This window comes from Lonchura striata, chromosome W, assembly GCF_050655825.1.
Source record: "Lonchura striata isolate lonStrDom1 chromosome W, ASM5065582v1, whole genome shotgun sequence".
Taxonomy (NCBI): Eukaryota; Metazoa; Chordata; class Aves; order Passeriformes; family Estrildidae; genus Lonchura; species Lonchura striata.
The window spans coordinates 5,591,765-5,619,721 of NC_140743.1; the positions used below are offsets into that span (position 1 = coordinate 5,591,765).

Genomic DNA, 27,957 nt, shown 5'->3' on the forward strand with positions numbered 1-27,957 from the left:
TGCACCTCTTGATGATGAATGGTTCGATCCAGAATTTTGACTCCAAAGTATTTTTAAGGAGGATGCTGTTGAACCTTCTCTGGAGCCACTTGCAGCCCATAAGAATGCAGAGCAGTGAACAGCTGAGTCTGTATCCTCAGCAACTCATCCTGGGTGGATGCTGCCACCAGTATGTCATCCATGTAGTGATAGCAATATGTGTCAGGAAACTGATTGCAGACTCCGGACAAGGCCTGAGACACATACTATTGACAAATATTCGGGCTGTTTCTACAGCCCTGTGGCAAAACTTTCCATTGATATCTTTGCACAGGTTCAGCATTGTTAATTGCAGGCACAGTAAAGGTAAACTTTGGTTTGTCATCAGGATGCAAAGGAATTGTGAAGAAACAATCCTTTAAATCAGTGATCAAAATTTCCCATCCCATAGGGAGCATGGTGGGTGAGGGCATACCAGGCTGCAATGCCCCCATACTTTCCATCACTGCATTATCTATTATTCTTCTATATCAAAACTTGCTTCTATCTTTATTCTGTTCTCAGGTTCTACATTCACAGATCTTTCTGTCAAGCATACATATCTGTTAAACTTTCTTGTCAAACTTTCATCCTTCCCAACACTGAACCTACCAAAAGCTGACCATTGGCATGGTATTTAGAGTTACATTGGTTTGCATAATGATCTGTATTTGCACACTTAGCACACAAGAAATTATTCTTATTTCTTTTCTGTTTCTGTGTTCCCTGTTTTTTCTTGCCCTTATTTTTCACCTGTTTCTGTTGTCCATCCCCTGAGGATGTCTGGCCTGGCTGTAAGTCAGACGCCAAAACAGACATTTTGTAGTCTACAGAACCTACTTTTGAACATGCTTGGACCATGTCTGTTAATGTTGGGTCACCAGGAAGAGCATCTATGATCTCCCTACAATCGTTTGCGTTGTCTCTTGATAATTACTTACATAAAATCTGCCTCAAATTTTCATCCTCAACCTGCTTTTCCAGGGCTGCTGCAATTTTCTCAACAAATGGTAGAAATGGTTCTTTTATTCCTTGAGTTATTTTCACATATAGTGATTTGGGAGCAGCTGTTTCTATAGTTTTTAACAGTGCTCCAAAACCTATCTTTTGACTGCTCGAGAATGGCAGGGTCCCAGATAGCCTGAAGATCAGGATTAGAGAAGGCATTCTTCCCCATGAGAGCATCCACTCCCACGGCATACCTGGGATCATTCGGAGGCAATCGCAGGTTCTCTGCTGCAGCCCTATCAGCCATCTTCCTCCAGTTGTCCTTAAAAACTTTAAATTGCACAGGTTGGAACAATATTTCAGCTATATGTTTAATATCAAATGGAGCAAGCAGGTCAGTTTTTTAACACTCAGATAATTTGCATAACTTGTGAAGAACCAAGCCCATATTTTTCTACTTGACCTTGCAAATCTTGCACAACTCATGTGACACACGAGTGTTGCACCCCCCACCCCTTTAATGGCCGAACTTATGGAAGCCAAAGGCCACGTAGGAGGCCACGCAGAGAAGGAGATGACTGTCACACCGTGCTTGTCGGCTTGTCCTGTATTTGGGACAGCTTTATACACGGGAAAGGCTTGGACTCCCCCTTGTGACGGAATATTGCCTCCCTGATCCACCTGTGTCCCCTCCTCAGATGCTGGATTAACTAACTACTTGACTGTCCCCTGTGGCCCCTTCCTCTGCATTTATCACATTGATGAGTCCACCCCCAGGCATTCCCACCTTCTCTAACAGGTCTCAATCCTCATTCTCCAGAGCCTGCAATTTGACCAATTCCCAAAACCGGCGAGGGTTCGTCGGTTGCATGGTCACCCAGTAAGGGGGCAATGTCCAGTGATGTCTCTGGTATGATGTCACTGCTTGTCCATGCTGGCATTGCGCCACCAGGCCACGCCCCCCATGGGGGGCAGGTTGCCGATCTTTGTCACTGTCACTGTCCCTGTCCTGGGATGGGGGCGGGCGGGACAGCCTTCAGGAGGTGGAGGATGGTCGACTGGCTAGAGGCACCAAAGTGGTGGAGCCGGCTGCAAGCCCTGAGACAGGGAAGTCAGCAGCAGCCGGTGAGGCGGGGGACCCGGCCGTGGCGGGCAGTGCGGGCTGTGGCGGTAAAGCTGCAAGAGGCATGATGCCCGCTGCTCCACATGCAGCAGAGGGAGGAGGAGTAGGCACAGGCAGTTGTGCCGTTTCCTCAGGTGAAAGTGGAGGGGCAGAAGAGACCACGTCTCCAGTCGCATCATTTGTCAACAGTGAAGGTGCTGGAAGGTGCTGCCACTGCCGCTTGTGCTTGCACCACAGAGAAGGAGGGGACTGGTGGGGGGAACAAAGTCAGCAGGAACAAAGGCACACCGGCGAGCGCTGGCAATACGGGGGGGCGGGTGGCGCATACACTTGCACATACTCCATAGATGGGAATGGAGGAGATGAAGGGGCAGCTGTTCCAGCCACGTCACTCGCCGGTGGTGGAGGTGGTTGCACCATCTACTGCAGTGCAGGGGAAGAAGGAACCGGCGGCAGGGTCAGGGAAGCTGGCGGGATGTACAAGGGCTGTCTCCTGGCCAGCTGTGGTGCAGACAGGGGAGGGGCCGGTGGGTGGAGCAAAGCTGCTTGTGGAGCAGGGAAAGCTGGCGCCAGTGGGCGGGGCAAAGCTGGCCGTGACAAGGACATGCTGCTTACCACTTGCAGAGCAGAGAAAGCTGGTGCTCCCAGGGGGGGAGAAACCAATTGCGGCAAGGGCCTCCCATGATGTCTCGCAGTGCAGGGGGAACCAGAATCGTTGGCTGTGGCAGGGACACCCTGGCCACCACCTGTGGCACTGGGGGAGGCGAAGGTGGTGCAAATAGAGGGGAACACTCTGCTAGGTCCAATCAGGACATGGCTACTGAAGTCATCGGGGGCGGCGTCGCAGGAGAAGGATATTTTGGCGGAACACAGTCCCTGAGTGAGGGATATATTCTGCAGGGAATCCCCATGTCTCTCGAGGGTCCAGGCAGAGCCAAGAAAGAGCCGGCAGCCCCCTGCCTGGCTCCCTCTCCCCCCAGGGTGTGTGTGTCCATGGAGAGAGCATCTTCACTTTCTGAGTCCCCCATCTGCATTTCACTTCCCCTTGGGGATCCAACCTTGCAAAGCTCTCGAAAGGACTCCCCAGGTAACTGCTAACTGAGGTGTGATCTTATCTCTGCTGATGACCTCATCCCACAGGCAGTTGCCTAGTAATGGCCAAGTCTCTGGATTAAATGCGGTGTTTGCGTCTACTGAAAAGTCATGGGACCTTGCCCAGGCAAGTAAGGCACGCAGGGAATGATCTGACACAGGAATCCCTTTACATGGCAAATCATCCTTTCATGCAGAAAGAACTAATCTCTCTTCCGTAGAAAGTTGGTTCCACCATATTGAAAGAAACCCTTCCCAGCAGCCCGCACGCAGCAGTAGTCTACCCTGGGATGTAAACACTTTAGCTATGCTGGGAAAAGCCATTCCACCCTAGCTCTTTGGCATTGAGCTGCTACCCGTGGTCACGAAAAGACCAGCCATCTCAAGGAGGCATGGGGAAAATCACTGTTACCACTCCTAAATGGAGGACAGAGGGCGTCCAGTCCATCCTGCGAGGACTGGCGGGGCCACCGCAGCGTCTCCCGGTGGGGTCGATCTAAAGCATCCCGTTCATCCTGCAGTTTCTGGAGGGGTAACCTGTAAGGAGAGCAGGTGTCCTGGACGGTCAGGATGGATGGAGACGAGAGATCTCTGAAGTCAGGTCTTAGGATATACGGTTTATTGCAAAGGGCATGGGTGTGGGGGCCCTGCTTGGAGCTGCCAGCTGCAGCTCAGAGCAGGCCCCAAGGAGTGGGGGCAGGGAGAGATAGCGAGAGAGAGAGGTAGAGGGGGCAGGAGAGGATGCCAAGAGAGGGTTCCAAGATGGCCTCTGGTGCCTTGGGTACACCTTATCAGGGGGCTTCAGAGTGGGCACGGAATAAGACTTGAGCCAGTGGGATTACAGATACCTGATGCTTCAGGGGAAGGTTACAGATGTGGGATAGACTATACATTTTTGAGGGATGAGACAAAACATTCTATTTGACCCTTGGATCTGTCTGTAGGTTAAAAGGGGGATTGCCTTCCACTGGCTACACCACTGTTCTCTAGTTGCTCAGTAACCAAGGTCCGATATCTCAAAGCTCGTTCTCATCTCAGTCTTTCCCACAGTCTCTGTATTTTCCAAATCCTTTGCCAGGCAATCATATTTACAAGGCTTTCCCATTTCATCTTCCCCAACAGTAACCAGATGTTGCTGTTGAGTTAGGAATGACAAGGAAAAGACGACACAGACTCCAATGCTTCTTAGAAGGCATGAAGCGGGGTTTATTAGAAACTTCACATATTTATAGATAGGATTGTTCACCCAGAACCTGATTGGTCCTTAAACAACACCCCTCACACCATTGGTTAATTAGGAACAACACCTTCTTGTAAATACCTTCCCATAAACATCATGTACAAACATTCCACATGTTCACAAACACCAGGTGCAGAGATTAAGATAAGAATTGTTTTGATTCTTTCTCTGAGCTTTCTTACAATTTCCCCAGGGTGATGCCTGGGAAAGTTATCTGTTTCTCTCTGACTAAGCTGTCAGCATCCACAACCTTGCACTTGACCTTGTTGAACTTCATGAGGTTTGCACAGACCCACCTCTCAAGCCTGTCCAGGTCCCTCTGGATGCCATTCCTTCCCTCCAGCATGTTGACTGCACCACACAGCTCGGTGTCATTGGCAAACTTGCTGAGGATGCACTCAATCCCACTGTCCATGTCACCGACACAGATGGTAAATAGTGCTAGTCCCAACACTGATCCCTGAGTACACCACTTTTCACTGGTCTTCACTTGGACATTGAGCTGTTGACTGAAACTCTTTGAGTGTGACCATCCAGCCAATTCCTTATCCACTGAGTGGTCCACCCATCAAATCCTAATGTTTCTAGTTTAGAGCCCAGGATGTCATGTGGGACACTGTCAAATGCTTTGCACAAGTCATCTCAGGTAGTGCTTCTGGTAGGAGCAGAAACAAAACTGGTCTAGTGGAAAGTGTCCCTGCCTGTGGACTAGAGGATTTTTGAAGGTCCCTTCCAACCCAAACAATTAGGTGATTCTAAGATATAGTCCTGTTCTAGCTTATATTGAGAGATTTTAATTTGTTTGTTTGGTTCTCTTTCAGTATCCTGTGGAACACCCAGACAAATTCCTCAAATTTGGCATGACCCCATCAAAAGGGGTTCTGTTCTATGGGCCACCTGGTTGTGGTAAGACACTCCTGGCCAAAGCCATTGCTAATGAATGCCAGGCAAACTTCATTTCCATCAAGGGGCCAGAATTGCTCACCATGTGGTTTGGTGAGTCTGAAGCCAACGTGCGTGAGATCTTTGACAAAGTAAGTATTTCTTCTACTCCTTGTGCTCTTGTGCTATGTTTGTGCTGAGGTACTCCCAAACCCTCTACTGCACCCATCTTACTGGTCTGGTTTTGTTTTCCTTGCTTGCACTGAGAGCAGAAGCTGCTTTTTTGATGTTAGGGTATTGTCTTGGTTTGAAAGACAAGTGTTTGCTAAGGAAGGCAGTAGCCTCTCTTGGAATGGAAAATGCAAACTCCTTTCTTCCAAATTATTATAATTTTGAAATTAAGGGGCTCTCAGGCAAAGATATGAGAATAGGAGTAACAGTTTTTTACTAGTATGTATAAATAAAAAAACCCCTACAACTTATTAGGAAAATGAAAATAAAATGCAGTAGTACAAAAAACACTGTCAGAGTCAGAATACAACCTAACACCTTGTTGGTCAGGGTGTTGGTAGAAGTCTGATTAAGTGGCGGCTGCAGTCCTCCTGGAGTGACAGATGTGGTTCTGTTGAAGCAGTGATCCTGTACAAGGGTGTAGGTTTCCTCGGAAGGTCCAGTGGTGATATAGAAGGGTCTGGTCTTCTGCGAATCTAGTTGAAAAAGGCTGCCTATGGTGTTCCAAATCTCCGATTATATCCAGGTAGGAATGCTTGGCTCCTCCCCTTGGGTGGAGCATCTGACAATGGGATGGTGTAATTTTATCAGTCATGCAGTGAGACTCAATGGCTCATTAACAGAAGATATTCCCCCAGAGGGAGGATTGTGGAAGAGATAAAGAACAGTGCCCCACCTGGTTTTAACAGATAGTAATAGAATACATACTTTTGGTTACACCTTGCATTGAAACTTAAGACAGGTATGAATTCTCTTTGGCAATATAGCTATTTAGATGGTTTTCTCCTACTGGAATTTGTATCTGTTGTTACAGGATTATAAATGCCCCAGTGTCTTAGCAGTGAGGCTAGCATTAGGATGGCATAGATATTCTCTGCATCCCTGAAAACTTATTTCAACACCTCATTAGCCATCACATTCTACAGATTTTTAAAGGATGTTATGGGTTCTTATTTTTCTACAGTTGGACTAAATTATCATTGTAGACCACTTCAAACTGAAATTATTCTATTCTATTCTGTTCTGTTCTTGTCCTGCAAAGGCTTGCAAAGGAGCCCACATCCACTGCCCAGTTTCTCTGTAGGTAGTGTGACCTCCTGTCCCAGGAGGTTATCTGCATGGATTATCTTGGGAATCCTCACTCCTGTGGTCAGGGAAGGTGATGAAAGAGCAAAGTTGGAAAGAGAGTGAGAGAGAAAAATTTAGGTTGAGAGGGAACCTCAGAGGCTATCTGGTTCAGCTGTTTGTCCAGAGCAGGGAGGTAGCTTGGAAATTCAATCAGATTGCTCAGGACTGTCTTGGTTTGAAAGACAGGTGTCCGCTAAGGAAGGTGGGAACCTCCCCTGGGATGGAAAATAGGACCCCCTTCCCTCCAAATTACTATAACTTTGTAGTTAAAGGGCTCTCAGGCAAAGATATGGGGAAAAAAAAACCCAGTTCTTTACTAATATGTATGTGTATAACAAGGCAAACAAACAAAACCAGAAAACCCAGTAACAGCCTTCTGTCAGCTGTCAAGCACTTTCCCCTTTGGTGTAGTTACGGTCACGGCTGGCAGGGGCACTGTTGACTCCTGGCTGGGAAGGGCAGGTGCAATGATTCACTCGTGACTGCAGGAGGTGCTGTGGCATGACCTCAGCTGTCTCTCACGTGGGTAATGGCAGGTATAGCCGGCAGAAGAGATGGAAAAGGGGCTTCCTTTACAAACTCACGCAGGGGCAGTTAGTCCCAGTGCCCCTCTGGATAGCAAAATGAGCTGTAGCAGGAACCTCGGAAGCATCAAGCTGGAATGGCAGGGATGAGTAGACCTGGGGTAGCAAACAGAATGTATCAGAAATTCCTCAGCTGTAGCAGGAGCCGCGGGGTGTCCTGGTAGGCACAGTGCTGGGTTGCAGTGTAGCGAAAACCCCAGAGCAGTGGCAGAAAAAATGGTGGGGCTGGGCAGAAGCAGCTGGGCTTCCAAACGCTGTCAGGAGAAGCTCCCTTGGAGGGGGAGGGGCTCAGGGTCCTGGATTTTCCCCTGAGGCACCTGAATAGATGGTGAGGGTTCTTTCCAGAGAGATATAGGGTGTTAATAAGGTCTCAGTGCTATGGCCGATTGTACAAGCAAAAGCCTCACTTGCAGTTTGAGAGAACAGTAATGGGCTGGACTCTGCAGTGGCATCGATTGCAGCAGCTCAACTGTTCCCTCTGATCTCAAGCACAAGAGAGAGGGAGAGGAGTTGAGCCCAGCCCCTCACCCCCAGGCCAAAATCTCCTGGTATCTCTGCCCTTCCCAAGAGAAAACCCCTCAGGTAAGAGAGTAGCCAGCTGCACCCTTCCCTCTCCTCCTCCTCCCCCCAGCCACACCTTTTGTCTCTCAAGTATTGGTGGTTATTGTCTCTCAGCAACAAATGGGACAAAATTCCAGAGAGAAAGAAAAAAAAAATGGAAAAAAACCTAACCTCCAACAAAGGCCCTGTGTTATGGACATGTGCAAAAGATGGAGAATCCCTGACCTCCCTGAGCCCTGTGCTAGTGTTTGAGCTCACATTGTGAAGATTTTTTTTTCCCCCTTATTTCTAACTGGAATTTTCTTTGCAGCCATATCCAGTGCTGGGGTGCTTGGCAAACTGGCAAAAGCACACCGTTAGCTTAAAACAATTGTCTTATATACTTTTTCATTACATTGGTTAAATGCATATTCATGAGGATTATACATATTCAAACATTCCTTTGAGTTCTTTTACATGTTCCTGGAATTCTTTAGTTTTGTTCGACCCCTGACCCATAGTGCAGTAGTGTAGTTTTGATTTTTGGGAGTCGTGTATGAAATGAACAGGGTCTATGCCTTTATTAATGTTAGGTAGCTGAAGACAGATTGGATTTCCCCCTTCCATTTGATATTTCTTACCTACTGATACTCAAGTGCCTAAATGTCTTGGTTTGAGACAAGTTTAGGAGGAAATGTCCCGAAAGGAACGTCTTCTCTGAAGAAGGCAGGTTTTGGCATTCCCTCCCTGTAGTGGGTTGACTGCTGGCCAAATGCCAGTGCATTCACAAAAATCGTCTAGTCATCTTCCTCTAATTGGAGCAGAGGAGGGGGAAAAAAACCAGTTACACTAAAGGTGATGGGGTTGAGATAAGGATTAGCAGAAAATGCTTTAGGGGCAAAATAGGCTCAAAATTTTAAAGGGTATAAAGAAAACTTTATTAACAGAATTAAAAGAAGAATGATAAGAACTAAATAAACCTTTAGAACATTTATCTTCCCCCAGCCCCTCTTTCCTTCTCACTACCAACATAAAGAGATAAAACCTGTGATTATCAGTCAGTTTGTAATGAACAGGGTCTATGCCTTTATTAATGTTTAGCTCTTTATTAAAAAGTCAGCTGGGCAGGGGGCTCGACATGGAGCTCGCTCATGCTGTTGTAGCTTTCCCGGTAGCCAAAGGGTGAGAAGGCATGCAGAGTCTGTCCCTGGAGTCTCCGTGGCACACTGGTAGCTGGAGGTAAAGAGGCATGCAGTCTGTATCTGAAGTCCCAGCAGACCGTCCTCTCTCCTTTCCTCCTGGCACACTGGTAGCCAAAGGGTGAGGGGATGTGCAGAGCCTGCTGCCAAAGTCTTGCAGCAGCTATCCCTCTCCTTCCCTCCTGGTAACACCAGGAAGAGTTGTTCTTTTGTGCCTGCTTCCCACAGCCCAGTCCAGTCTGGTCCTCTGCAGGTTATGGTGACAGGTCAAACACAGACTAGAGATGTGGTTCCCTGTTCCCCAACTAGCACACCCATCCAGCCCCCTCCATTGTGACCAGCCTTCCATTTAGGGGTGTTCTCATCCCCAAAACCCCCTCCTATGATTCCACTGGTCTCCCTATTTTGCATCCCAGTCTTAGAATGGTAGTGAGCCTGGGGGGGGGTAGGTGATTCCCAGGAGCAATTAGCTAATTAACATTTCAATGTCAGTACTTAGTTTGAGTCAAGTGTCCCAGCCAGGCTGTTTTGTTCATAACAAGTTTACCACTTCTAAAAAAGAATCTTTTTTCAGTTCATTTAAGGATAGGAGTCTCTTCTGCCAAGCCACAAGAAACAGTTTCCTTGTGGTTTTAAGTTCACAAGTTGAACAGTCTGCCCTTAAAAACTTGTTTGCTTCGTGAAAGTCCCTCCCACTGACTTACAGTTTTCCCACAACTGCTGTCGAGGGCCATTTTGGATACTGGGGTACAATTTTATGGATGAGCTGTTCTATTATAGAAGCAAAAGTTCTCTTCTTCTGTCTCTGCAAGTAAAAATTCTGTTCTTCTATTTCTGAAAGCAAAGGTTCTCTTCTATCTCTGAAAGCAAATTCTCTCTCTGTTTAAGTCAGATCACAGCTTCTTTCAACATCTATATTTTCTACTTCTCTTCTGAGCTGTGGATGAACGCTGCATTCCCCCCTCCCCCCCTTCATGTGGTTTATGAATTACAGGGAAATAGTCTGGTGTATTATATTCTCACCTTGGCTTGCAAAAGGTTTTCAGCTCCAAAACCGGAGCATCTCCTTTCTTCCAGGCTTCGGCCCCTCCTTCTTCACTGATCTTGGTGTCGCCCTGTTGTTTTCTTCACGTGCCTTCACCTTTCCTTTTCTCTCACTCAGAAGATTGGCATCTGTAGGTTTTATCTATTCTCAAGTAGAATTTTACAGCACGGAAAGGGTTAATCTCGTCCAGGCCCTGCATCACGGAATTGCATGTTCTGCCTCTTGCTGCTGGTCATGTGATCATCCCCAGCGCTGCACAAGCCGCGCGGGCCGCTGTTTTCTGTCCTTTTGTCTGCAGTGAGGCAGATTAGAAGCAGACAGGCATGCTAAGTCGCTGGTTGGCTGGCCTAGGATGGCGGCGGCCGCTGTGGCCGCATGGCTGTTTTCCGGCCCTGGCCGCTCCCAATTCCAGCCATAGGGCCACTTCCTACACAGACTGCAGAGCTGCTCACTGGTCTCAGCCGCATGGTGCCCTGTGGCGCCAGGACAGCCCCCAGCAGGATGGCTCAGCAGCTTGCATCTGGAACGGGGCCGGCCAGGCCTGGAGCCCAGCAGAGCCGGCCTGGCCCGATGACTGTGGGCGGAGCACAGCAGCAGCAGGATTTCAGCAGCCACGTTGTGGCCTGTCCTGGCTTCAGCTTCCTCTCCTGCCGCCTGGCAGCCAGGCCACATGAGCCTGGCCTGGTCTTACCGGGAAGGGTAGGGGGGGAGGGCCTCCAGTCTTTTGCAGAAAGCAGGAAATAAGAGAGAACTTTTCGCCGTTTCTCCTTTCTTAAATATGGTATTCGTAGAGGCAGTTCTAGCTTCTTTAATTGGCTAATTGGTGTATTAGTTATCAAAGCCAGCCAGAGATTGGATTTGCCAGGCATGGAGGAAGCTATAATGTTCTTTACGGAGAGAATTACTTCTCTACCTGATGGTTTTTTCCCTTAACTAAAACCAAGCTATTTCAAACCACAACACTCCCTCACCACTGATATGAAAGGAATTTCTTGGAAGAAAGTGAAAAAAACTGTTTATTTAGCACACACACACACAGAGTACACACAGGCACGGGAAAAAAACCTAATAATGTTAAATTTTAAAACCTTCTCGCTGCGGAGAAAGCTGGTGGATTCAGTTCTTTCTGTAGGTGTGGTTCGGCTCCTCCCAAAGTCCATAGCCAGAATGCAGCATCCTGGGGCCTCCCCCGCCAGCTCCCGGTGATGGTCTGTTCTTGGATGTAAAAAACGCCAATCACTTGGTTTTTAAAATTTTTAAAATTTAATAATAAAATGGTTATAAAAATAATAATACAATTAAAGTAATAAAGTTTAGAGTTAGGACAATTACAAGACAATAAAAAGCAAAGAATTATGGACATCCGAATGCTCTCAGACACTAAATCATGAAAAGCATGACTTGTGAACAAAGGAATCATCCTTAAACCAATACACTTGTTGCATATTCATACATCCTTCATGGTTATGCATACATTCCATTCTAAACAAGAAACTCTGTTGTATGTCAACTGTTTCCTTGAATCCCCTGGTGAAGAAATTAGCTTCTTCTGATAAGAAGCCATAAATTCCTCTCCTTTGGAAGATTTAAGTGTTCCTCAAAGCGAGTATCTCATTCCTAAAAAAAAACTTCCCCCACATACATAGTCTCTATTTTAACATTATGTTGTAACCTAAAACTATATTTAACACACTACGTAAGAGAATTAATACAGCATTGCGGGATGATCACGCTCCAGCATGGTGTGGGTGGAAGGAGGCAGAGATCTCTGAAGCTTGCTCTTGAGGAAAGAGGTTTATTGGGGGTGCAGGAAGGCCCGTGCCTCGTGCTCTCAGGTGTAGCACGTGGCCGGGCTTAAGAGGGCGGGGGAGGGGAGAGACAAAAGGAGGGTTTAGGAGAGGGGAAGCCCCAGGAGGGGAGGAGGTTCTAAGGGAGGGGGAGAGGTCCAAGAGACCGCATGGCCTCTCGGAGCCCCCTTATCAGGGGCTCCCAGGTGGGCTGGGACAAGGCATGGGCCAATGGGGTTACAGACACTTAATGTTTTAGGGGAAGGTACAGAGGTGTGGGATGAGCCATGCATCTTTTGGGGGGTGGGATGGAACAGTCCATTTCACTCTGGGACTCATCTAAGGGCAGGCGTGATATCCGGCTAGCTGAGAGAACAATCATATCTATCTATCATCTGCAACACAGCATAACTTTCTAACATTGCACATATAATATTCATTGTAACATTTGCGAAAAGCCAATCATAAAATATGCATTTTTTACATTGGACCAGAGCAAAGCTGAACAGTTCCAGAATGTTAGAGATGAGTAATGTAATGGTTGTCTCTCACAATTAAGAGATAGATATTATGTGTATGTTAAGATGTATAGTGATATTGTAATATGTCCTCCCATAGTCCTCTTTCCTCTCCCCCTTGTAATAGCCTTAGCAGTCAAGGCATTTGGAGAGGGCTGGCTTATTACTAGGAGGCGTGACATAGCAACACCTGACCTCCAATCAAGACAAAACTTTGGTATAAAAGGCAGAGCATCCATTTTGTAGATGAGCATGTGGCTGCTAGTCACGAAGACTTCCAACACTGCAATTTTTTCTTATTCAGTCCTTTGTTGTACTTTTTTGTTAAGTTTTAATAAACCTTTTAAAATTTTAAAAGTGAGGGTCATTTCTCACAAATGATCTCCCAGATCGTTCGTGAGAGCCTGTAGTTAGGCTAAGATAAGACTGAGAACAAGTAGGAAGTCCCCAAAGAGAGAAGGAGGAAATACAGAGAGGTCAACAGGTATACCCCCTGATAACTCCCTGAGAAGAAAACAAACCTGGTAGACATACGACCCCAACACCAAAAGTATGCAATATTATGTAATAAAATACACTAAGAAAGAGATTGAATATATGTACTAGCCATGGTGTGAGTCAAAAGAAAAGTAGATGTATCAAGTTTTAACTACTGTACACTCCACTCCATCCAAACAAAACCCTAGACTCCAGAAAAAAACCCACTAGCTTAGAATGTACTTTGTTTTCCTCCTCTCTTTTACCACCTCCTGCCTTCTCCTCTCTCCGTGAATACCATTTTTTGATCTGCTCTTGTAGCATACTGTTGAGTAGTACTGGTAGGTCATTACTGCAGTCACTTTTATTTTAAACTCTACTTAGATTGTCTGTAAGGGGACAGAAAATTGGCAAAGCTTTGCTACGCTTCTGCTCTTTCCTCCTCTCCCTGAAAATGCTGAGTCTTACAGTACACTGTAATGCTCTGTTTTCCTTGGGCAGTTTAGTTTGTGTACATCATCTTAAAAATGTGACTGAGAAAATCCCTGAAATACAGTGTTAATTTTTTAACACTTTTCCTGAAATTGTTGTTTTCCAGTTGATTTTGATGTTGAAACCATTCATTGTAGCTGCTCTCCATACAAAGAACCTTTAGACAGTTTTACTCTTACTGCCAGTAGAAGAGAATTTTCAGTAATTTCTGCAGTTTGTGGTGGTGGTCTTGGTATTTGTGTGCTTCAGTAGTGTTCATCCAGCCACACTTCATGTGGAAATGGAATTCCCAAAAGACAAATATTTCATGTATCTATATTTTATGTTCTTTTATGTGTCAGAGCTCACTTGCTTTGTTACACTGCAAGGATGCAGATGCTCGTGGAATCTCTGGCACTGCTGTAGAAAACTAAATATATACCTCGTAAAAGTATACCTTGAGTCAGCACTAACAGCTGTACATCAGGAAGTGATTTTCTGTCAGATTGAACCAAACTTATTTAGAAAACAGGAGACCTTACATTGATGAGAATTATTTATTAGAAATTACAGTTGTTTTCCACTCGAATTTCCATTTATAACATAGATACCTTTCCCTCTTTCAGTCCTAGATTAAATCTTGATAAAAAACTTTGTTTCAAAGTCACTGTCACCTCTGCAAAGAGGCCTGAAGCTTTCCTTAATGTATCCCCAGAGGACTGTGAGCTACCCTCCACAGTAATAAAGGCCACAAATACCCCTCCTCAGTTAAGAAGTAAAAGGTGCCCCTTGACAAAACACAAGCTTCCAAGGCAGTGGAGTAAGGCTGTTGTTAGTTCCTACTCCAACATCCCATGATAATGTAATAGGTGAGAAACACCATGTGTGCTATGCACTAGCAGTGATTCTTAATAAATCCTTCTAATCCTCTCCTTTGTGCTAGTCAAGGTCCTAGAGAAAACAAGACAGCAAAAAGTGCTCAGTTTTGCCCTTGTAGAGTGAGACGCAAAAAGCAAGAATCCAGCATAGTCTCTTTTTGACCTTTCCTTTAAGACGGGCCTGTATGTTCCCACCTCAAAGGCACAGAGGGTGCTCTTTAAACTGTGCCGCAATGTCCCACCCATACTCCCCTCTCCTGTCCCCATCCCCAGTATGACATGATCCCACGAGGAGAGACCCACAGGGGTGTCTGGGCCAGGAGAGCTCTGAGAGAGTGCTGTACACGTGTGTGCTGATGTGTATGGCTCTGCGTGCACATGTGTTTTCTGGTGTGCCCAGATGTGAGTGTACATGTCCTGCTTTGCACAGTGTACATGTGTGTTAGTGTGCACAGCACTATTCACATAGATTTGCTGACATGTATATGTGATGTGTACACTGCTGTTTACATGTGTGTTAAATTACACACTCTCAGGTGTGAGTGGGTCTATGCACAGCTCCGTGCTTGTGAGTGCACAGAAGTTGTGCAAGTGTGAGCATGGCTTTGAGTGGGACATGCATATGACACTGCACACATTGGTGTACTCAAGCTCTATGTGCAAGCAGGTCTTGTGCCTGTAGGCACGTGTGCATTAGTAGGGACCGTACATAAATGATTGTCTGTGTAGCGCATGTGCTAGTGTGGCAGGCTAAATGCACACAAGTGTGTGCTGCTAGCAAGTACCATAGTGCACAAGAGCTCTGTGCAGATGAGCAAGTACCTGTGTGTATGTGCACTAGCTCTGCACATGTTCCTGTGTGCACACACAGGCTGGGCACATCCAGGGACATAGCTCTAGATACACAGCTCTATGCATTCGTCTGCTGTCCCACCTGGAAAAACAGATGTGTGTATATATATGTATTTGTGTGTGTGTCACTACCTAGCTCTGCTGGCTAGAGTGGCCCCTGACTCTCTGTGTAAACTCTGTTCTTGTAAGGAGAAAAAATTTGCCTCTACATATAAGTTTGCAAAAAAGTTTATGTAAAGTTGTGTACAGTGATTTCCATCAAATTTAATAGTGTTTAAGTTTCCATTAAATTCCTATAAACAGGGGTATCTACAATCACTGTGATCCACTGCTGTTCTAACCCATGTTCCCTAAAAACTGCTGCCATCAAAACAGGATGCTAGGCCAAGTACTAAACCTCTCTGTGATTGTAATGCTTCCTAGGCTGCAGTTCCCTTGTGTCAACAGTAATAACTACTTTAAGACTCAATTAAACATATGAGGCAGTGCTATGTGCATTGTCTTCAGTTTAACCCCTCAGTGGGGAGGTCCCTTTCAGGTACTGCTAACCACTGAATCAGCTGTGCAAACCGCAGAACAAGAGTGGACTCATGTCAACAGAATTAAAGGCCCAGTAAAAGAACCCAAAGAATAGACTATAACATCCAGACCGGGTGAGAGATACCCAAAGAAGCTTGAAGACATCCAAAAAGTAGAGTCAAGCTTCCACCAGCCAGCTTGAAGATTGTTTTAACTAACACTTTGAGTGGGGAGTTTGAACTGTATAGTTTATTGATGTAATTGTCCTGTTTTAATAGATGGGAATTACAAGCATCTGTTGAGGGGAAGTACACAGGGAACCATAAGAGGTATTGAGACAGTTTCCTTAAGAACCAAGAAGTAGAGTAAAACAAGAAATAGAGGGCATGACCGAGTTGGCCCCTGTGTTTGCCACCAAGAAGATTATAGCCCTGCTGCGGGCAGCAATCCCATAGGCATGGTAAGGTAGGGGCAAGAAAGCCATACCAGACCTCTATCATTCCTCAGTTATCTTTTAATACAACAGAAACTAGAAGGCAAGACCAAGTTGGCCTCTGTACTCACCACTAAGATACACCTGCTATGAGTAGCCAACCCCATAGGCACGGTAGATGGGAGTAAAAAGGCCATACCAGAGCTCTGTGATCCCATTTTGTCCATTCCAAATAAGTGTGTCTAAGGAAAACCTAGGATTTTTTTCCTGTTCCCACTGTCCTCGCCCACATCAACAGATGCTAGTATGACTCATTAAAAAAAAAATATTTCTTTATTATTTTTGAGAAGTAGGAGTAGATTATCAGAATCAAAAATGAGAGTTAATTTTTCTAGCCAAATGACTTATAGAAAAGGAAAAGGAGAGTTTGTTACAAATGAGTAATGTAATGGTTGTCTCTCACAATTAAGAGATAGATATTATGTGTATGTTAAGATGTATAGTGATGTTATTATAATATGTCCTCCCATAGTCCTCTTTCCTCTCCCCCTTGTAATAGCCTTAGTAGTCAAGGCATTTGGAGAGGGCTGGCTTATTACTAGGAGGCGGGACATAACAACACCTGACCTCCAATCAAGGCAAAACTTTGGGAGGGGCTAAGGGTATAAAAGGCAGAGCATCCATTTTGTAGATGAACACATGGCTGCTAGTCACAGAGACTCCCAACGCTGCAATTTTTTCTTATTCAGGCCTTTGTTGTATTTTTTTTGTTAAGTTTTAATAAACCTTTTAAAATTTTAAAAGTGAGGGTCATTTCTCACAAGAAGCCACAGAAGTCAACAGAGAAGCTGTATGCAGTTCTGGGAAAGCTTCTTGCCTCAGCTAACAAAAAAGAAACTAGCTAAATGCAAAGATGTACTTCCTCTTTGTGCTACACAGCACAACTGAGAAAACATGGCAGAGGATGTGTGTTTGAACACAGACCACCGAAATAATTCTCCCAGCTTCCCCCCCCCTCTCTCAAACCCAGCTGAAAATTACAGGACCCATTCCCGGGCACAAAGCATACAATAGAGGATACAGTATTATAAAGCCACCCCAAGACACTAAATAACCAATTGATGTCCCCAGTCCTGGAGGGAGATCTGGTCCAGGCAAATTTGCTCCAGCTTTTCCTCTAGGCATCGGAGTTCCCACCCTTTTGCCTGGTTCACAGTGTTCTTAGCTTTGGGGAAATGCAGCTTGTTGTTCAGAAGAATTTTAGTGTTTGTGTGGCAGGAGACTGTTCCATAGCAACTCCTCCAAGCTGTCCTTGTGGCAGCAGAGATCTGGTGTACTCTTCTAAGCTGCTTTAAATGTAAGGTAGGCTTACTGTGAAGTCAGAATGTTCCTTGCCTAGTGGTATAAACTTGGAGTAATTGTTCTCATTTGCTTTTTGCAGGCTCGTCAAGCAGCCCCATGTGTGCTCTTCTTTGATGAGCTGGACTCCATCGCCAAGGCCCGAGGTGGGAATATTGGTGATGGTGGCGGTGCTGCAGATCGTGTCATCAACCAGATTCTGACTGAGATGGATGGCATGTCCACTAAGAAAAATGTCTTCATCATCGGTGCCACCAACAGGCCAGACATCATTGACCCAGCCATCTTGCGTCCTGGCCGCCTGGATCAGCTCATCTACATCCCCCTGCCTGACGAGAAGTCCCGGGTTGCAATTCTTAAGGCCAATCTGAGGAAATCACCAGTTGCCAAGGTAGGATCTGTGTTTTGACTGTGTCTGGCTTTGGTTTGCTGTAAGCTGCACATGCTCCTCACAAGCTGGGGATAGAGCAGAGGGCTGGCAACTGCTCCATGCAATCCAGAGCTGGGAAACCTTCAGTCCCTGAAGGATGGAAGTGAAGAAGTAGGGGAAGGCTTCAGCTCTGAGAGTAGGTATTAATAAAGGTAGGTGTTGGTGTGTAAGCACAGCAGGTCTTTGTCACATGGTGGAGTTCTGCCCACAGTGTGGGAACAGGAAAGCCTGTTATGGCAAGATGGAAAAGAATATTGTACTCTGAAAGAAAAGTAAATATAGAAAACAGATGGGAAATGGAAACTGAAGAGGAACTACTGAAATTAATTGTTGATGAACTGAATTGTTGCAAGAGCTATGTTCCTTGCATAGGGAGCAGGCAATAATGAAACTGATAGCTGATCAGAGAAAACCAGATGTCAAGTGAGAGCTTGTTGCTGTTGAGGCAGGGATGAGAATGAAGAGGCTCCATCTTCAGAAGGCAAAGAATGATCTTTATTCAAAAGCACCTCTCTCTTTTATAGAGAACATTGTGAACATTAATTTCATTGGTGTTAAAGTAAAAACATTTCACCTGATTGGTACACTTGGACTTAGGTCAGTGTGGTAGAACATATCTATAAACAATATGAACGGAAAGCAAGATAATAGATTGTTTACATTCCTCCCAGACTTTTTCCCAGGCTTAGCCTGGCTGAAATCTTTCTCTTTTTCTCTCTGACTGAACTGAGAATATCCACAAAAGCTCAAGCTATTTTATGCCAAGCTTACCTTTTTAGGTGCTGTTGGGAAGGAAAGCTTCAAAGGAGGCTGTAGTACTACTCTCAGTTGAAGGGAAGGAGCAGAAGATTGGTTGTCTTGGTCTGCCTGTGTGTCATTCCTATTTCTAGTCTGACAGTGTTTCATTTAACTCCTTATGCTGAGACCACAGTAAATCATATCCTAAATCCACAAGACAACCTGCCTCTTCTTGAGGGTAAACAATGCAGAGGCATTTTTCCCCTTTACTCCACTCTCATGATACCCCACCTGGAGTACTGTGTCCAGCTCTGGGCCCCCCAGCATAGGAAGAACATGGACCTGTTAGAGTGAGTCCAGAGGAGGCCACAAAAATACTCAGGGGACTGGAGCTCCTCTGCTATGATGACAGGCTGAGATACCTAAGGCTGTTCAGCCTGGAGAAGAGAAGGATCTGGGGAGACTTCATTACAGCCTTCCAATACCTAAAGGAGGCTTACAGGAAAAATGGGGAGGGATTCTTTGTCAGGGTGTGTAGTGATGGGACAAGGGTGAATGGCTTCAAACTGAAAGAGGACAGGGTTAGATGGGATACTGGGAAGAAATTTTTTACTGTGAGGGTGGTGAAGCCCTGGCACAGATTGCCCAGAGAAGTTGTGGATGCCCCGTCCCTGGAAGCGTTCAAGGCCAGACTGGATAGGGCTCTGAGCAACCTGGTCTAGTGGAAGGTGTCCCTGCCCATGGCAGGAGGGTTGGAACTAGATGATCTTTGAGGTCCCTTCCAACCCAAACCATTCTGTGATTTACAGCTGCTTCCCAGAATCTTACTGGGTGTGTGGGCAGTTTGGCCTGCCTTTATATGTGGTTTAACTTTTCCCAAAACCAAGAACTTTAACTGCTCATCTTTTCAAAATTGGCCAAAGTTGAGGCAGCACCTTTATACCATGAAATCTAAAGACACTTTTTTGTCACCTGAGGATGTAAGGTGTAAAGGACAGACCTCTCTTGAGGGTTGTTTTATTTTTTTTGGGGGGGGTTTTTTTGTTTTGTTTTTTTTTTCTACTAGGATGTTGACCTGGATTTCCTAGCTAAGATGACCAATGGTTTTTCGGGGGCTGACCTGACAGAAATTTGCCAGCGTGCCTGCAAACTGGCCATCCGCGAATCCATCGAGAGTGAAATCAGGCGAGAACGTGAGAGGCAGACCAACCCTTCTGCCATGGTGAGTGGGATACTCTGAGCTTTCCTCACTTATGACACAGGCAGCCCACCTCTGCCTGTGGGTGAGGCAGGATGCATTCCTCTTCATAATCCTCGGCTGGGGATGAGTGGGGTCTCAGCAGAGAACATGGAATGGGAGCATGAGGTCTTCCTGGGGTACCTCACTGTCAGCATTGCTCAGAAAGCCAGCCCCTGCTGCAGCCCTGACTTAGTCTGCCACAGTGTCTCTCTCCACCTCCAGCTTTGGTGGGTGTTGGAGCCTCCTGATCTAGTGGGGGGCTGTGGATGTCTGTTGGACTACAGAGCTTGGGCATGCAGCTCACCTGGTTCCTCTGTCCTGCTGCAGGAGGTGGAGGAGGACGACCCGGTTCCCGAGATACGCAGGGATCACTTTGAGGAGGCCATGCGCTTTGCTCGCCGCTCTGTCAGTGACAACGACATTAGGAAATATGAGATGTTTGCACAGACCCTACAGCAGAGCCGTGGCTTTGGCAGCTTCAGGTAAACATGAAAAGGGCAGTGTGGCTCAGTTAGCCCCAGAACACAGCACTGAGGCACCTTTCTGCTGGATTCTGGGTAAAAAATTCCCTCTTCCACTGCATTTTCCCCAGCATGTACAGTAGAAAGCTGAGTATGTGGCAGGTGTAGGCTGTGCTGCAGGTTGGTTTTAGCTGCTCTGTTAGTACTTCTGAAGTCCAACAACCCTTTTTCCTTTAACACAAGTGTCTTGGCTTAAGACAATTTAAGGGGAACACTCTAAAATGAGTTACCTCCCCTTATAGCTTTAAATAATCCCTTTCTACCAATAAGGAGAGACAAACATGAGTAGATATAAGTGAAAAAAAAAGTTTACTAATAAAACAAAACGGCAACAGGCAAAAAAATAACAGTGATAATCACTAGTTACAAAGTTGCTAAATCTCAGAGAGTCCCAAGGAAGAGAAACTCAAAATGGCAGAGTAAGCCCCCTGAAGATGGCACCCTCCACAGATGGCCACGTGTGGGGAAACAAAGGCAAAACGGTTTAATCTCCACCCATAAATGCAGAGGAGGTCCCCCTAATTGTCCTGTGGAACAATGACAAAATGGCGGAGAGTCATCTTTCTGGGCCATGCATTTGAGAGAGAGAACAAAGGAATCAACATGGCAAACAGGCCTCCACAGTTCCAAAGCTCCCTTCTTCCCCCCCCCCCCTCCCCACAGATGAACAACCGGAGAAGGAGCAAACAAAACCTGGGGAAACTTTCTGTCCAAAAAGAGTCAATGCTGCCAGGGAGCTGACACAGGCTCTCATGGTGGCTCATCAGGCTTTCTCTTTCTCTCTCTCTCTGCCTCTTCCTCGGCCAGCTGGATCCAGCCAGTGTCGGCACTGCAGCCTCCAAGCCACTGGTGTTGGTGCTGCTGTCTCGGGTCCCTGTTCTGATTGATGGGGGAGACAAAAAAATTGACTTCTGAGCACCTAAGAATGGTGGCCCAACCTCAACTGGCAAAATTCACTCTGTAGCAGTTTTTGATTGTGAAATGCAGCTTCTCATGTTGCTACTGTTGCTAGTAGAGGCAAGAGAGAGCTCTGCCTTCATGCCCCAACCTTAAAAAGCCCAAGCATTTCCAGCCACAGATTTTTAAAGAGACGGTAACAATCTTTGGGCACAGATAGATATGGACTACAATAACATTTTGGGTTACCCAGGACAAGTGATACCCAGAAGTCATATAAGCCTTTTGCATGATCTGCTGTAAGGTTTCGTCCCGTTCCTCCTGCCTGTCCTACTTGTCACTGGGGTTTGGCACAAAGGGAGGGTATGACACTGAGCTGCAAGGAGGCTTTTGAACAGCATCTCTTCTCTCCTGTCCTTCACTGCTGCATGCAGGTTCCCATCAGGCAACCAGGGCAGTACCGGTCCGAGCCAAGGCACAGGAGGTGGCAGCGGGGGCAATGTGTACAGTGAAGACAATGACGACGATCTCTACGGTTAATTCTCAGCTTTGTGGACCAGCTCCACATCAGGCCACATTGTACAGCAAAAAAAATCCAGTGTTCAGTGGACTCTTAGCTTCTTCATTCTTCAGTCAGAACAGTGTAGCTGCACACCAGACTTTGTACAGGGAATATTTTCAGCAAACACAAATCCAGAGTGGTGTTCAATTGGAAGGCAGACAGTGAATGAACAAGGAGGGGAACTGACTTAATTTCTGAGAAATTTCTGTGCTAGTTTATGTGGCAGAATCAGCAGCTTTAGTAAAGAATACAATGCTAGCCTGTATTAAAAAAATACCACAAAAATGATAAAAATTAATAAAAATCTCACCACACTCCTTTGTGTGTGCCTGGTACAGTGTAGTTTGTGTTGTCCCTGTAAACTCCATGTCTCCTGCTATCTGAGCACTCCTCAGTCTGGTGGAGCCTATCTGTATGCATGCTTCCCTGATGTGTTTGAGGTTGTTTTTCATTGTTATGTCTCTTAGCCCAAGTTAACAGAAATTGGTTTGGCCGTCTGTCTCTTCCCTGCTTCAATTTGGCAGGAAGCACCAACTAAGAGAGCCTGGTAGCAGGTATCTCTTGCTTCTCTGATGCTGGCCCTGAGCTGTTGGGTCTCCTGCTACTTTGGCTCCTCTGCAGCAAAGGATTTCAGTAATCCTGGTTCTGTCTGCCCTGTCTGAAGGTTGGTAGAAGGGGGCTCTTGGGCTGTCTCTGAAGTTTGTGGTGCAGCATGACCCTACTATTAGAAAAGGGGATGCTGCAGCACTGTTCATCAGGCTTTGTGGAGAGATTTTCCCCCTTCCCCTGCAATACTTTTGGAGTTCTGATGACAGAAATGGCTCTCTGCTGCCAGCCTGCCCCTTTTTTTGCCTCATACTCTGTAGTTAGGTTCTGATCATAGTTCTTATCCTTCCTTGCTGGTTACAGGTTTCTGCCTTGCTCCTTGGTTTATTTTCCCTTCTCTGAACTGTACTGCTGTACTTCAGTGTTTTATATGAGAGAAGCCCTGGGTCTGGTCTCATCATGCACACAGGAGCAGTGTGGCATGCTGGATATGACCCAGCTGTGAATTGGAGAGCCTGTTTGAGACAATGACCATAAGACTCGCAGAGTGGTCATGTGGTATTGATTTGGAGAGAGTGCAGGAACTGAGGATTTCTGCAAAGTTTAAATGTTGATTGTGTGGCAGAAGGGTGCCCTAGGCTTTTGGGGCTGAGCCACACTGAAGAGGGCAACCTCCCCTGTGGCAGGAGTTATGTGGGGCCTGAGCAATGTAAGTTTCAGCCCCAGAGCTTGGCAGACCTAGGAGAACTTCAGCAACCTGGCTAGATTTAAGGGGAGAGGGGAGACATGCAAGAGTCTTGTCTCAAAATGATAGAAGGATGGGACTATCCATGAGAGGGGGACTAGTGCACAGCAATAGGGAGAAAGAACACCTGCTGTGGTAGAATATGTAAGCCCCTGGGAAGTGGGGGTAACCCCTTCTCAGGTATCATTGTTTGACACTGGCGCAATGCCAGTGTCCCCATGAAAATACACCCTCCCCAAATGAGTGCTGTGAGATGTGATCAGGAACAGAGCAGAGCAGGCTCAAGCTTAAAAACAAAGGAAAAAACTTTATTACCCTACAACTATAATAAAAGACACACACTGAATCCAGAATGAAAACCCTCCAAAAGATTCCTCCTCCCCCCACCCAATTTCCACCAAAACACAGTGAGACACAACCCTGGATTCCTGATCAAGTTACCACCCTTCAGATAATCAATACTCAGTCCATCAAGGGAAAGAGGAGTCTCTTGTACCATAGACCCCAGGAAACACAATTGCAACCTCCTGTGTTTCCATGTCACACATGGCAACCGCCCGGAGAAAAATCTGCCATTGTGACACCCTCCTTTCCATGTCACAGTGCTCTCACCACCATGCATGGACTGAAAATGCTCATAGGGTTCGTTTTAAGGATGCTTTGCCAAGGACCAAAAGAACAACATTTTCTCATCTTGGGACAACAGTCCCCCCCATTTTCTCCTCCCCTGGGGCCGAGGGTGAAAACAGATATCTTCTTCCTGAAGACAGAGGGCGCTACCACGCCCTCCTCAACATTTCTCTGTTCACTCCACTCCTGCATTTGCAGTTGCTGAAGCAGGTCACTCCCATTCCTGCACTCTCTTGGCTCAAGTCATTGCATCCCCTTAAAAAATGCAATCTTTGTGTTGCAGGAGAAATTGGTTCAGTCTATGGCTATACAAGAAAAGTCCAGCCAAGGCCACTCCATCATCTCCTCCCACCTAGGATTCTTTCCCTGTCTTCTTCTGACATCTCAGGTCCCAGGCTATCTCTCTTCTCTTTCAGCTCAATGAGGAGTAGTGTTTTGCAAAGTTTTCTTTTCCCAGGAAAGGATTAAAAGTCTTGGGCTCCCAGGACGGTTGAGATCTCACAGCAGGCTGCTGAACTCCCACCCTGGCAGATGATATCAAATTTCCAGGTGGAATGGGCTCTCTTGAAACAGAGATTTTTGGAATTCACTTAAGTTAACAAAATTAATTAAGCATTTATATTTTAGCTTGTAGAATTATGTGTTTAATTTTTAACCTTTTACTTTAAAAACCTCTGCCATGGCACAAAGGGCATAAGAAAATGGAAATTTCTGAAGCTTCTTACATAAAGAACAATACCAAGGAATGCAAAGAACCCAGATAAAGAAGCCCCTCTGTCTCCAGGCTTATCCAGACTGATAGGCATACTCAGATAAGCACCAAAGGACCAAAAGCGCATGCTCAGAGAAGAGTTCAAAAGTTCAATCATGAAGAAGACCACAATCTTCAGCCTCAGAGACCACCAGGGACCCCTGTGTGACCACCACAACAAACCATGCATGCCTAGAAGGGCGTGGACCAATTTAGCATGAGAGGCAAGGGCAGGGGGGGCCAGAAGTTAAATATACATAGAAAAGTTGTATAATGTAATGCATATGAAACACCTTTAGAAATAAAAGTTTGGGTCAGACTAAAGCTCAGTGCACAAATCTTGGAGAAATATCTCACTTGTGTCGGGCGCTGACAATACATACCCACTTCATAACTACCCCAAGTTGTGGAGTCTATTTATTTATTCCACGTACCGCTTCTATTGGCAACCACGAAGGGACGTCTCTGCTCATCCGCGGGTTCAGTTGAGAGCAGGCACCCTCGGGCGCCCCAGAAGTTTTTCTTTCTGGAGGGACTCTGCGCCTCGACTGTACACTGCGGGGAGCAGACCACGGCCCGTCAGCAGCGGACGAAAGCGGTATGTATTAATTTCTTTTTTAAAGTTGGCACTGATAAGTTGCATTAAGACGTTTTTGCGCGCAGTGTTGCCCAGGGGCTTGCAAGCAGGCCGCCTGCCGGGGCTGAGACAAGCGGCGGGGGAACCCCCGAGCTGATTGCGCAACTCGGGTGTAAGAGAAGGGTGACCTTTTTGTTCGATGCAGCTGCAGATAGTAATTTGTTTCAAAGAAGTTTGTTTTTACAGCGGTAGTAGGCAATAGGCTTTGCATTGCTTAACTGATAACACGCATTTCTAAGATAACACGTATACTTGAGACTGTGAGAATCCCCAGATCAAAGGACACCTGTGAGGAAGACAACCAGCCTTCATCCCACGACCACTAGAAGGCAGAAAACGACCACCTAGCAACAGAATGCGACTGCGCAGAAGAAAACAAGTGAACTAAGGAAGAAGATAAAAACAGTGAGCTAGGGGATCACAGGGCGGCAGTTTGGCGGAGTGGTTGCTCCCCTCTGTCGCCGCAGCGCTGCTTTTTGCTTTGCTCTCATATACTCTCTTAAATGAATTAAATAAATTCTGTTAATCGGATCGGATGGCCTCTTGTGCTCAATCATAACAATTTGATGCCGTGACTCGGATTGCGGATTTGGAGGACCCCTCTCTGGGAGAGGCGCCACAACTCCGCTCTTTTGAGCGGACTCAGACTGGGGGTCTTGTCCTCATCCCGACCGACGAACCCAAAAGCCTTGAGAGGAAAGCAAAGAAAGGGAAGCGGGCCCAAGATACCCCTTAAATTTTGTGCACAAAGTCCGAACGACGACGCAGGAAGCGTAAGTATAAGGGTTCCGTTCGGGCGGGGTCGGGATCCCGGAGTGTGGCGAGTGTGTGAGTTGCATGAGAGGGGAGCCGGCAGCCGGACGCCCCAAGTGAACGCGGACCCTCAGTAGTGCGGTTCCCAAAGCCCGCGAGGGCCTGGGCCACGAACCAGGGGAAGTGATTGTGATTCTTTGATTATTTGTGTGTGTTAGAAGGCACTCCGGAGGAATGGGGCAGGGGAAGAGTAAATCCCCCTCCCCAGTGGGGGTAAAACTCCCTTCGGTTCCTAAGGACAGTCCCCTGGGATTCATGTTGACCAATTGGGAACACTTCCCAGGAACGAGGGGAAAGGATAAAGCAAAAATGATACATTACTGTATAGAAGTGTGGGGAGGGAAGGAAGTTTCCAAAAATGCATTCTGGCCCATATTCGGGTCCTCAGAGGAATGGGTTAGACAAGCTCTAAACATCTGGGTGAGCACTAAACAACCCCCTAGCCCAGAGGAGAGTGACTATGCTAAGATCTGGGTGAGCCGACCGGAGGTGTTTGTGTTCAAACTTTACGAAAAACCTAAGGGGAAAAGAAAGGGACGACCAGAGGAACTGATAGTAGCCCCACCTCCTTATGTTCCTCCTGTACCACGAGCACCCCCCCTCCCCTCATCGGATGATGAGTCTGACTCAGATTCTGAACAGCCTGGCCCAGTCACCCGGAGCAGGGCAAAAGGCAAACTGTTTCCCTTGAGGGAAATGCCCATGGGAGGGCCACAACCAGGAATAGGATTCATTTCTGTTCCCTTGAGCTCGGGAGATGTGAGAGATTTCAAGAAGGAGATGGGAAGCCTATTAGAGGATCCTTTAGGTGTGGCAGAAAGAGTGGATCAATTTTTGGGCCCCAATATATACACTTGGGAAGAACTGCAGTCCATACTGAATATCCTATTTACGGTTGAAGAAAAGAACATGATTAGGGCAGCTGGGATGCGGGTCTGGGATGCCCAGCCGGCACATGCTCAACACCCAGCTGACACTAAGTGGCCTCTTCAAAATCCTAATTGGAATAACCAAGACCAGGATCATAGGGCCAATATGCAGGACTTCCGAACCATATTAATTGATGGTATTCGGGAATCGGTCCTCAGGGGTCAAAATATCAATAAGGCATTCAATGACAGACAGAGGAAAGATGAAACACCCACTGAGTGGCTGGAGAGGCTGCGAAAGAACTTCCAATTATATTCAGGATTAAGACCGAATGATCCAATGGGGCAGGCAATATTAAAAGTGCATTTTGTATCCAAGTCTTGGGACGATATTAGAAAGAAGATACAAAAGATGGAGGATTGGCAGGATAGGGATTTGGCAGAGCTGCTGCGGGAGGCACAGAAAGTGTACGTCCGGAGAGAGGAAGAGAGTCAGAAGAGGCAAGTTAAAATGATGGTTGCTGCGGTAAGGGAAAGTAGGAGCATAGAGACAGGACAGAAGAAGTTTACTCGAGACAAAGCGGGTAATAAAGAAAAGGGGGGGGGAACGGAAGAAAAGACTTGTTATTATTGTGGCAAAAAGGGACATTTCAAGAGAGAGTGCAGAGTGCGGCTTAGAGATGAGAAAGAATTCAAGGTCGACTAGGGGGGTCAGGGGCTCTACTTTATGGGGACCCGGAGACATCAAAAAGAGCCCTTGATAAAATTAAAGGTGGGTCCCCAAAGCCAGGAAATAGAATTCTTGGTCGATACAGGGGCGGAAAGATCTACCATTCAATTCCTGCCCCAAGGCTGTACCCTGTCAAAACAGACAGCTATGGTAGTAGGGGCAAAAGGGGAACCATTTGAAGTACAAATTATTAAAGAGGTAATGGTAGAATCAGAAACTAAAATGGGGGTGGGTGACTTCTTATTAGTCCCTGAAACAGATTACAACCTATTGGGGAGAGATTTAATTGTTGAACTGGGAATTCAAATCAAAGTGGTAGAAAAGGAATTGAAAATCAGGCTTTGCCCTCTTTGATTGGAAGATGAAGAGAAAATAAATCCTGAAGTATGGTACAATCCGGGAACCGTGGGCAAATTGAATATGACTCCATTCACGGTAAAGATTAGAAACCCTGAGGTCCCGGTGAGAATAAAACAGTACCCTATTTCACTAGAGGGAAGGAAAGGATTGAAACCCGAAATTGA

At 46.3% G+C, this 27,957-nt stretch overlaps 1 protein-coding gene and 1 pseudogene across 1 annotated transcript in view; one reads left to right on the top strand and one right to left on the bottom strand.

The window, feature by feature from the left end:
• LOC146763000 (transitional endoplasmic reticulum ATPase-like) overlaps positions 1 to 22,026 on the top strand; it is a 70,284-nt gene extending 48,258 nt beyond the window's left edge. The window contains exons 13-17 of the mRNA XM_085571249.1: positions 5,243 to 5,455; positions 17,407 to 17,715; positions 19,559 to 19,714; positions 20,060 to 20,214; positions 21,585 to 22,026. Coding sequence (XP_085427375.1) covers positions 5,243 to 5,455; positions 17,407 to 17,715; positions 19,559 to 19,714; positions 20,060 to 20,214; positions 21,585 to 21,690 — 939 coding nt within the window. The 3' untranslated portion in view covers positions 21,691 to 22,026. The remainder of the gene's footprint in view (positions 1 to 5,242; positions 5,456 to 17,406; positions 17,716 to 19,558; positions 19,715 to 20,059; positions 20,215 to 21,584) is intronic.
• On the bottom strand, positions 598 to 4,836 carry LOC146763002 (endogenous retrovirus group K member 5 Gag polyprotein-like; annotated as a pseudogene).
• Positions 22,027 to 27,957: the final 5,931 nt, after the last annotated feature.